Source organism: Scleropages formosus, chromosome 20, assembly GCF_900964775.1.
Source record: "Scleropages formosus chromosome 20, fSclFor1.1, whole genome shotgun sequence".
Lineage (NCBI taxonomy): Eukaryota > Metazoa > Chordata > Actinopteri > Osteoglossiformes > Osteoglossidae > Scleropages > Scleropages formosus.
In genome coordinates, this window is record NC_041825.1 from 13319450 (window position 1) to 13330916 (window position 11467).

At 38.6% G+C, this 11467-nt stretch overlaps 1 protein-coding gene across 3 annotated transcripts; it reads left to right on the forward strand.

The window, feature by feature from the left end:
* The first annotated feature begins 2772 nt into the window (after window positions 1-2772).
* Window positions 2773-10245, forward strand: LOC108940105 (ras-related C3 botulinum toxin substrate 1-like). Of its 3 annotated transcripts, XM_018762000.2 has the most exons (7): window positions 2773-3227; window positions 5348-5419; window positions 5539-5656; window positions 6130-6180; window positions 6830-6892; window positions 8411-8570; window positions 8869-10245. In XM_018762000.2, exons 1-7 carry the CDS (start codon window positions 3193-3195, stop codon window positions 8997-8999), a joined length of 630 nt encoding a protein of 209 aa, XP_018617516.2. In that variant the 5' UTR covers window positions 2773-3192; the 3' UTR covers window positions 9000-10245. The 3 variants fall into 3 exon arrangements, with proteins under 3 accessions (XP_018617516.2, XP_018617517.2, XP_018617518.1); XM_018762001.2 differs by lacking the exon at window positions 6130-6180; XM_018762002.2 differs by lacking the exons at window positions 6130-6180; window positions 8869-10245 and having other exon boundaries at window positions 8411-8575.
* Window positions 10246-11467: the final 1222 nt, after the last annotated feature.

The following is an 11467-nucleotide window of genomic DNA, read 5'->3' on the forward strand; positions in this document are numbered from 1 at the left end:
TCGAGTCGTTATGTTGAGAATTCTATTTTATCATTTCACTGACAACTGGAAGGAGGACTCTGGACTGGCTTTAAAAACTCAGCCACACACTCAATGTATAAAACAGAATATTTTCTTGGATAGCGGAATTTTAGCATTTTACTTATCTGTACTGAGCGATTCCTTTTAAACCTGATAACTAGCATTAGCTATGTCATGGTAACATGACACTTTCCTGAACAAGCCACCATGTTCCTTAGACCCTACACACACTGGCTATAACCATTTGCCCCGAATGGGGTTGCGGTGAGTAGGAACCTAACCCAGGAACACGGGGTGCAGGGCTGAGGGAGAAGGGAGCACACCCTGGATGAGACACCAGTCCACTGCAATGCACCCCAAGCAGGACTGGAACCCCAGACCCGCCACAGAGCAGGCCTCGGCTAAACCCATTGCGTCACCGCACCCTCCCTTAGGTCACAGGTCAAAATCAAAATAAAGTTCCCCCCCCCCCCCCCCCCCATCTACTTAGAAAAGTTATACATAAGATGAATGTGTAACACTGTGATGCACTGGCATCACATCAAGCATGTACCCTTCCTCACACCCTATACATTAAGCACATTGTGATTTAGTGGTAAAAGTGACTTTGGAGTTGCAAACAAATGGAGTTACAAACAGACTTCTGGCTTCAGAAGTGTTTTAAAGTTAAGGAGCCAATACTATGAACAACAGTAATACATTGACTTTGGATTTAACGCTCGCGCAATATAAAACATTTTGAGTACTACTACAAATTCATTATCTTTTTTTTCTGTTTTGAACAAAGTGAAATAAACCTGGATCATTGAGGACAGTGGGGACCATTGGAGGGATGTCCAGACCATCCATACATCTATCTCTTGACACAGTTGATTGCTTTTTTTCCAACACATATAAGAGTCTACATCAGTCCTGAACAAAGCACATGTCACTTTAAGCAAATAACATACTCAAAACAATTTCACTTATTACTGCTAGTGTAGCCAACTAGATGTCTAGTGTCTCTAGTCTCCAGTGTCCGTTTAACTGTTCTAGTTTACAGTTAAATTACATGTCTCTTGTAGCCTTTTTTGTATTTATATTATATTTATAGTTCTACGGAAATCTTTTTATAGCACACAATTTGTGCACATTGTTGGTGTACAAAGTGGACTGTATGTTTTGTGTGGTATGGAGGTCCAAAGAGAAACAGAATTTCATTCTTCTGTATGTGTAACTCACCTATAGGCAGAACGACAATAAAGTTCACTTTGACTTTGAAAGAGAGGAATTCACAGTCATATGGTGTTCTACAGACAGACCTAGACACACATTTAACAAGACCCAATGAAACTTGTCACTTTAGACGGTCCAGCAAGCAGCTCTGTGTTCAAAAACACAGTACAGGGGGTGGAAAAAATAACGGAAACACAACATGAAGAAGGAGTTTAACACTTAATTATAATTGCAACTGAAAAGGTGAGCTGTACTAGGTTGATTGTCAATTAGCAGCACTGGCGGCTACAAAAGGCAGGAAAATTAACACTGACAGATGAGTTTTAAAAGCAAAATGAGGCACCCAAGAGAGTTCCGAAGAGGTCAGATGGTTGATCCTGAAGTTGCTGGTGCCTGAGCTTCAAAGGCTGCAGATTTAATGTACAGTATTAAGAGAAATGGTCTCAAAAACAAGGACAGAATATGCCAACTGTGCACAAACTGCATCAGTAAAGAGGAAGTGATCATAAATTGAAGCTCGGTGACAAAGATAGGCAGACACTTCACAGGAAAGTTGATAAATGCCACACAAGTAAAGCCTCAAAAATGACTACAAAATTGAGTCTGCACTTCTCGGGAGCAGTGCCAGCAAAAACTGTAAGCTCCATAATGCTGGAATTTATGGCAAGGCTGTTATTTGGAAACTTCTTTCAACCAAGGCCAACATATAACCTGGTGTAAAGAACACAGAACTTGGACCCTTGAGCAATGGAAAAAATAACAGAGTGAAAGATGATTCAGACCCTTTCCTAAATCTGGCCAGATGGGTTTATGTTTGAAGAAATCCAAAGAATGCCGTGAACCTGCAACTCCTCCTGTCAACTGTGTTACAATGGTTTGGGCAGCTGTCTTGTGGGAACCATTAGGTCAGAGGATCACTCTGTGTGGTCGTGTAATAGCCAAAGAATTTGAGGTCATTTAACAGGACCATGTGCACCCTATGGTGCAAACACTGTTCCCTCAAGATGTTCCCATACTCCAGGATAGTAATGCTGGAACCCTAAGAGCTCAAAAAACATTTGAGTGGTTTCATGAAAACCAGGACGAAGTCAAACTCCTTCTACAGCCTCCCCAGTCAGTCACCAGATTTAAACAACATCTTTATCTGAAATTCTGGTGTGCGGAGTGTGAAGTAGATTTCTGCCTCTTTCACCCCTCAATATACCGCACACTTTTCATCTTGAAGAACCTTTCGATATCCCCCTACACACAGTTCACAACTTAAATCATGACAGCATTTCAAGAAGGAACGAAGCTGTTCTGAAGGTAAAGGATGGCCCTACTGCTTATTTATTAGCTCATTGCTATTACTTGTGTGCGTCTCTGTTTGACCACCTCTGTAAAAACAAGGAATTATGTCAAGTGAACTCGATATACTGAGGTGCCGGCAGCCCAGAGGAAATCATCAACAAGTTTCCTCGCCGCTCCAGCTGTCCGAGAGAATGTGAAAATACTACGCCACAACAGACGCGACCCACCACACCTGAGTCACTGTACTGTAATGGGTGTGCGCGCGCGCCCGCACGGGCGTTGCGCTCTTCCTCGACAGGCCGCGCGTATGGAAACTGTTCATAGCCTGGCGGGAAACGCCACCGATCTCCAGCTTCCAGGCAGACCTCTGGGTGGTGCTTCCTCGTCTTAACTTTCCCAACTTCGAGTTGGGTGCCGCTTCCTAGTCTCTCCTGCTTAGATTTTCAGCTCGAAACGGCCTCCAGATCTTTGAACGCAATTTAGCGGTAAAAATTGTGCTGGATTTAAAGTCTGTTGTGAAGTCACGTGGACGCATTTTGATTTGTGAGAGGAGAGCTCGGGGAACCTCGAGGAGCTGTCCGGCAAAGCATAGCACCGGTTCGGTGCGTCCGCCCAGTGGGTGGCCGGAGTAGAGAGAGTTGACTGACTGAAACAGCGAAAGGACCCATGCAGGCCATCAAGTGTGTGGTGGTGGGGGACGGGTAAGTTCGGTCATTTCAATTTTGTCATACAGCTTAGCTACGCACTCACCTACTCTGTACATTGTTTGGTTTAAACGCGAATTATTCGAGTAGTATTGTTGTTGCTGTAGGTAAGCGAAGGGGAAGGGCGCGCGGGCAGAGACGCTGAGGCGGGACTGTCCGGACTCGCCCGGCTCGCGGCCGACTCGCAGCCTTAGCGCGCGCGCTCCCACTGTAGGTTCAGTCAGTGTTTGACCAAATCACACCCGTCCCGGTAACTTTGTCATTTCTGAGTCGTGTTTTGTTGTAATATTTTCATATTTGCACGGAGTGCGGTGTCGGTGTGGAAGCTTGTTACACATTTATGATTTAAACATTCACATACGCCTCCCCTGTACACGTGAGTCAGTTCACCTCGTACAATTTCTGTTTTATTTCACACTCTAGAATGTTTAATATGACATAACTTTTTATGTGTCAGGTTAATAAATGTTTAGAAACTAAGATGTCGCACATGACATGTTTGTTTACCAACCAACGCAGAAACTCCCACAAAATTAAGTACAAGTAGCGAAACGCTGCTGTCCTCTGAGTCTGGGTTTTTTTTTTTTTTTTTTTGAGATTTATCACCCAAGCTCTTTATTGCTCTGACATTTACATTTATTCATTTAGCAGATGCTTCTCCAAAGCGACGTACATCTCATAGAAAATATGTGTGCATTAGTTACGTCGAGAAACATAGATGCAGACACGTGATTCTAAAGCAAAGCGCAGTTAATTTACTTTCCACCATGAACCAATGTTCATCACAGGAGTAGCTGCATAAAACTTTCAGAATTATCCACGATTCCAAATCCCCTTCCTAGTAGTAATTTTTTTGATATATTATATATGTATAATATATATAAACGTGTACATGGAAAAGGTGAGTTTTCACACCCTTTTACGTATACATCCTGAAGCAGGATCGACATGCGCTATGTATCTTATATTAATGTTGTTTAAATGTATTGCGTAAAGCTTTTATGCCGTAGTCATGGCTTTTTAACACGTAGTTTCAGTCAGTGTGTCATGCGATGAGAAATATCATCAAAACAAGAGAAAGAATTGTTAAAGGGCTTGTTTCCTGCCTGAGTAAACCCAGCCCAGGACAACACTGTAAATCCAGGGGCAGCATTCCAAGTGAATGTGACGTCATTGTGGGTGGGTGAGTGACACTGCAGGTGGGCCAACAATTGTCTTACCTTCCCATGACATAATAGTCACAGTTTAAGAGATGAGCCTTTCTTGCCATAGGTGTGTACTTTATGGAAACCACAGACCACTGAGGACACTTCTAATGTTACAATCAAAAGAATGTGCCATTTTTTTTAAATGCTGAAAGTCAGTAAAATGGGTCAGTTAAAACTGATTGTAGTGTTGTACTTTCCAACTCTAAATCTGTCTGAAAGCAGATGTCAGGGTGAGAGAATAACTAAAGGGCTTGTCAGATTGAATTTAAATTTTTGCTGTTTTAAAAATTAGTTTTGCATTTATCATTTTACCAGAATTCTCTTTGTGGATTGCAAATTAGAGATTTGGTTTGTGAAGAGGCCATTTTATAATAGTTCACATTTGAAATTTTATTTAGTTATAAGGAAATTTCCTGATGGCTAAGAAGTTTGATTAGCACCTTGAATATTTCTTCACAAGTCTGAGTAGAGCTGTGATTAAGACATTCTTTCACAATAATTTTTGTATTAACCAGTCCTACATCTTCAGTTAACAAAAGAAACAACTTATCCTTTGTCTCCGACCCAGTAAAACACAGCACTCTTAAACATGGTGAAAGTTTGAAATTTCTTCAGACTATTTTCTTTTACCATATTTTCCTCTGGATTAATGGTCTGGTTTGTCTGATGTCTGGTTTGTGTATGAAATTTATTAACCAACAATAGTATTGTTTGTGTCATGATTCTTGATGTAAAATTATATTCTCTGAACTGAGTCAAAGTTCTTTTAAGGCAGTGTCTTTAAACTTAAACCTGATGCATCATTCAGGATAAATGTTGTTGTTGATTGCCTAGCCCCAAAGGTCCTTTACCTGTATTAATTATTGTTTACCAAGTTCTGAAATGCCACTTTTTCCTTTCCCACGCTAGGGCTGTGGGTAAAACATGCCTGCTGATCAGTTACACTACAAATGCTTTCCCAGGAGAGTACATTCCAACAGTGTAAGTCTGCTCCTCAGCACCAGCACGTAGTGTTGAATTTACATTTCCATAATGTTATCTACTGCTTTGTAATACTAATGGTATGTTTGAACTGAGGACAAAATCCGTTCTCCTTGAAGGTTCGACAACTACTCAGCCAATGTGATGGTAGATGGGAAGCCAGTGAACCTGGGCCTCTGGGATACTGCAGGGCAAGAAGACTATGATAGACTGCGCCCACTATCCTACCCTCAGACGGTATGATGGCAGGCACAAGCAGAAATTGCTTATAAGGCTTTTAAATTGTATCTGGGAATGTTTTCTTGCCTTGTGTGTCCATAGTAATGCACAGCATTTTGTAACATTTCTGGGAAGGATACACAGCACAGAGGGCTTGTTAATGCTGAAGGTTTGACATTTATAGTTCTGTGTAAAGGACAGAACTGTGCTTGTGTATGGCAAACACTATTACTCTTTTCTTACAGACAGTTGTAATTTCTGTTTGTTTGATAAATGGAGTGTTTGTTTCACTAAGTCTAATAGCATAAACTGCACTTTGTGTTGTGTCAACCAGTAAGATATTTACTCTTTTCTGTTATTTGTTACTATCTCAGACAATCATACTAAGTGTTTTTTTTCCTGAATTTCTTGTAGTTGGGTAGATATTCAGTGATTAACATTTAAACAGCCAACAGCTTATTTCTCACATTTACATTAACATCACTTTTTAGGTCTCAGATTTTGGTCAGTATTCCTCCTCGAATACTAACAAAGCTGTTCATGTGAGTTAAACATTTTGAATCCACACCCATATCTACATTTATTTTCTTAAGCTACATTAACAAAGATTAAATGCATACACCACAGTGTGGATACATTTTTAAGATATATTTTCAAGTCTTTAACTGGATAAATCGTAAAGCAGTCCATGTCCTTCAACCCTGTGCCCATTTAATTATCATATTTATCTGAATTTTTTAATTAAAAATTAAGAACAGTTACTTGAAGGTCTTTTTCAGTACAGTAGTGCTATGATACATGCTTTTGTACTGTTGCAGTGTTCCTGTTTAAGGAAAGTTTGAAATGGTGATTTTACAGTATAAGGATTAAAGAAACTCTGCGTGCCTTTTTTTTTAAAATGCATGTCATTATGGTCATTCTCAGCATATTCTTTGAATATGTTGTGCTGCACATCCTGTTTAAAAAAAATGTGGGTATGCAGAGTACTTCTTTCTTCAGAGAGAAAGTAAAAGCTTACCAGAGCATTTGCCTCAGATACCATTCCTTGAGTAGTTCCAGTACTTTAAGCTATATATGGTTTTCAAAGTAGATACTTTAAAGAAAATTGAATTTGTGTCATTTAAAAAGTGACTGCATTTTTGGAGTACTGTGGTCTCTTTAGAAATAAGTGGTAAATCTCTTTTCCACCAGGATGTCTTCTTGATATGCTTCTCCCTTGTGAGTCCTGCTTCATTTGAAAATGTCCGTGCAAAGGTGAGGTACAGCTCCAACAGCTATTAGTTTGGTGTGACCTGCAGGGTGATTTATTTATTTATTTATTTTTTTTGTATTGTACAAATTTAACATTGAACAGAGGCTGAAGTTAATGGATTACATCCCTCCAACAAGGACAAGACTATAATCCTGCAATATTATTATGCTTTTATATAGAGGGGATTGTTTAATCTTATACACCTCAAAATTCAACAAAAGCAATTTTGGCTAAGAGCATTTCTGAAGACTAGTAGTGTAAGGCCCCCTCGGGTTTTGGACAGTAGACTTTTAGGACTGAAGTCCAATATTAAGTACCACCATATGTGATACCCCTGAAGGATTACAGTCATTTCCTTGGGAAGGGCCCATCTGAGGAGAGAATTCAACTTTGGGAATGGAGAGTTTAATTCAATACCACTACTTCAACTTGAGGTATTTAGAACAGTATTTTGACTTCACACAGCCCCCCTCCCAACAGCTTGAGCAGAGCGAGACATTTACATTTAGTTTTTTAGCAGACACTTTTCTCCAAATCAAGGTGCAATGGTTCTTTTTTTAGTGTATAGATGACACGTTTATCCAAGGCAGCTTATAGTGTTAGATACTCTACACTAAACTCCTTAGTTATTCACACATTTAGGTATAAGACAAGTGTAACATACACACACGCACGCATGCACACTATAGGAAATTTAGAATGAATAATCTGCCCGAAACATTGGACTGGGGGAGGAAACCCAAGTGAATGCAGGTGGAATTTATATTTGTTTGTTCTGTGTATGTTCCTATTTTTATTTCCTTTTTCGTAAACAATGATATTTTGTAAACGTGTTTAGTATTGTATGTAAATTTTTGCGTAAACACAAGTATATTTTAACCTGTCCCATAAGGTTTATGCCTTGAAAAAGGTTACACAACACTGCTATGGCTTCACGTGTAGTGGGGACAATGCAACAATTTCAGACACATGTAGTACAAGCAATTTAGAGTAACCAGCTCACCTGAAATATATCTTTGGACAATAGGAGGAAACCATATCACCAGAAACCCATACTTTAAGTATACAGTAAGTAGTTATGAAAAAGCTGAACAAGCACAGGTGGACGATACAATATTGCAGAGTAATTAATGAAGGAAAGCCGCTTTGTGTTATAACTAATGTCAACTATTGAAGTAATTGTTTTCATTTTACTGGCATTTAGTGACATTTTAGCATAAATGAATGTCACTATTGGGGTTCAGGAGTGCCTAAAAAATTTTCTCATTAGTTACAATGGTAATCATGTCTGTTACATAAGTTGGCATTACAGATGGTTTATCAGGAATGCATCACCACAGTAAGTTAGGGGGAAGATTGCACATCTGAGTTTTGTGTGTACAAGGTTATTTAAATTATGTGTACAAAGAAGAAAGACAGAAATAAGAGGGAAGGAAGATTCAAATGTAGCATACTTATGTTACACACATTACATTAACTGCATTGGAAATACAATGACCGACCTTGTTTTCTCTTTACAGTGGTATCCAGAGGTGAGACACCACTGCCCCAATACTCCCATCATCCTTGTAGGCACAAAACTTGACTTGAGGGATGATAAGGACACCATTGAGAAGCTGAAGGAGAAAAAGTTGACTCCCATCACCATGTCACAGGGCCTGGCTATGTCAAAGGAGATTGGTTAGTGACTCCTTATCCAGTAATCCCTCTGAATCAGTTCATGGGACATTTTAATGAACAGTTGTTTCATAATATAGATTAAATACTTCTTCATCCCACTCAGAAATCTGAGCGGCAACATTAAACTGGAGTTGTGCAATATGTATCACATAAGGAAATGTTTTCCATTTACAGAAGAGTATTGGGTGTGGCTTTTTTAGGAGTTCCTTAAATGTGAACATATTTTGTGAACTAAAATATTTTCTAAACTCAGGGACAAATGACTGTTCTCTATCATTTACCTGATCACTCTGAACAGGAGCAGTGAAATACCTGGAGTGCTCAGCCCTGACGCAGCGCGGCCTGAAGATTGTGTTTGATGAAGCTATCCGGGCAGTACTCTGCCCACCTGCAGACAAGAAGAAACACAGAAAGTGTTTTCTCCTCTAAAAGCAACCTCTGCAATCTGAGTGCAATTTAAGGGATGTGCAGTGCCTTGGGTTTGAGGAGATGTAAAGCATGCACATTCTAAGTGCCAATTTCTTCTTGTGTTGTAATTGGTGCTTATTATAATTAATTTTTCTTTTCTGAGTAAAATCTTAAGTCTATGGTTGCTTTAAGAAAGGGGGAGGATTTTCAGCCCTTTTCCTCAGGCTGACTAAAGATTTTCTAAAAATTGCAGTTGCTTTCTGAGAGCTTTTTTTGAAAATGTAAGCATTTTCCTATTTTTCAAAGATCTTATTTGTTTAATATTCAGTTATATTTAGTGAAAGAGCCTGTGTATGATCTGCAGATAAGAAATGAGTGGAACTTCGGTTACTAGGTATGTGAAGCTACATTTGTTTTAATTTTGCTTCTGGATAGTATAAAAATATTTTTCTATTTTATGATTTATAGAAATCAATGCTGTATCAAGCAGTGGCATGCCTTATGCATGATCACCTTAATTGAGGTTAATTGTTTTGCATGTTTGAGTCACTTTGCAATTCTTTATCATAGAAACACAGCAGTTTAACTGCACTCAACTCTTATGTATTTTGAATAATCAGGTTGGACATAGTTGAAGATCTTCTGTCCTTATTGAATTTTGAATGAACTTGCAGTATTTCAGAGAAGAACAGTGAAGTGCAAGGAGCCATGTCACCAGGATTTAAACAAACCCCAAAGCAGTCTGGGTTCTTTTGTTAAATCTAGTAGCAGTGGCTTAACACGTAGGGGAAGTGTTTATTAAAATGTTCTGTATGTATTTTCTGTAATAAAGGGTTATTGTGGAGCCATGACTGTCACTTCACAACCAGATTTTTTGGGGGCATTTTAAGTTATCCAGTTAACCATTCCCTTAATTTAATTTACATTTATTCACTTAGCAGATGCTTTTCTCCAAAGCGACTTACAATGGATACTATGTAGTGTTACTAGCCAAGTCTAATCTGTTTCAATTAGACTTGTAAGTACTAATTTTGAAAATGTGACAGTAGCCTGAAAAGTTAAAATGCTAAATTGATTTAAATCACCTTTGTATGTGTGTTTTCATGGGTAAGTATTGCTGCATTTCTAAATTAGAATGACATTACAGCATTGTCTTATGTTAATGCATAAGATACAACAACAGTTTTACTGTAGTGTCGAACTCCATACTTTAACTGTGCAATGAGAAACTGGCCTTCTATTGTGTGATAAATTAAACATGCTGTGAAACTTTTGGAACTCTGTGTCTGTCAGCATTGTTATGATGCTTCCAGAGATGTGGTTTATTATTCTACTGTGCCTTAACTTTCTGGAATAACCTGAGTTCAGTTAAAATTGGCCAAATTATGTAAGGGTTTATGAAGGCAACGGCATAGTAATGGCACAGTCCAGTCAGAGGGCACCATACCTGTTATTTGGATATTAAACAGCTCGAGCAACTATGTTATATTCATTTACCTTATACCTTTGACCAAGGCAACTCGCAGTGTTAGGTTTGTACACAGAGAAACTTACAATTATTCATCCATTTATACAACGTTATTTCAACTAGGGCAATTCAAGTAAAATACCGTGCTCTAAGGTACTAGGGCAAATGCAGGAATTTGATTTTGGGTCCTTTCAGGTACAAGGTGATGGCTCTTACCACTATGTTGCTCAAAAAACCACATGCCATTGTACAACAAACCAGGTGGGATTTAAGCCCACAACCACAGCTTCAGAGCCTGACAGCTTTTTCCTTAAGACACTAGGTCACTATAACATTTCTGATTCTTGTTACACAATTTCACTGTGATGGATATGGAAATGTCTAGGGTGTACCCTGCTTGACCTTTTGCTTTGGGCTTTCAGGATGGTGTGCACTGTTGTAACCTTAACTTGGACAACTGGTTAAAGACAGATTGAGTACATGGGTTCATCCACTCTATAACTAAATTTCCAGGGAACAGAAGACTGCTACATTAGATTAAAAAGAATCACCTGAACCACAAATCTTACTTCATCTTTGGATGAAGCCTTAACTATGAAAATTTTCTGCATTATATTCAAATAATTATTCAAATTCAAAATTTTGCTGATTTGAATAAGCTAAAATTTCCAAACGATTGGTCTTTTTAAGTAAAATAAAATGCAACTGGCTAACTTTCAAGGGGACACCCTAACTTTTACATTTTGAATAATATTCTAAAATCATGGTCCTGACCAATATGACTGAGCTTAATTGTGGTATACAAAGGTGTTATAGGTATTATTGAAATGTGTTCTAAATTATGCCAAAAAAAAAATCACTCAATAACAAATGCAAAATGATGACTATGAGGTTTTACAGTTTTTCATAAAAACCTTAGAAACATATAGTCATAGCCAAGATCTACACACTAAAGTTTGGAAAGAATTAAAAGATTGTACTGCAGATATTTGGCTTTAAATCACTGGCACTGCTGCAGGGG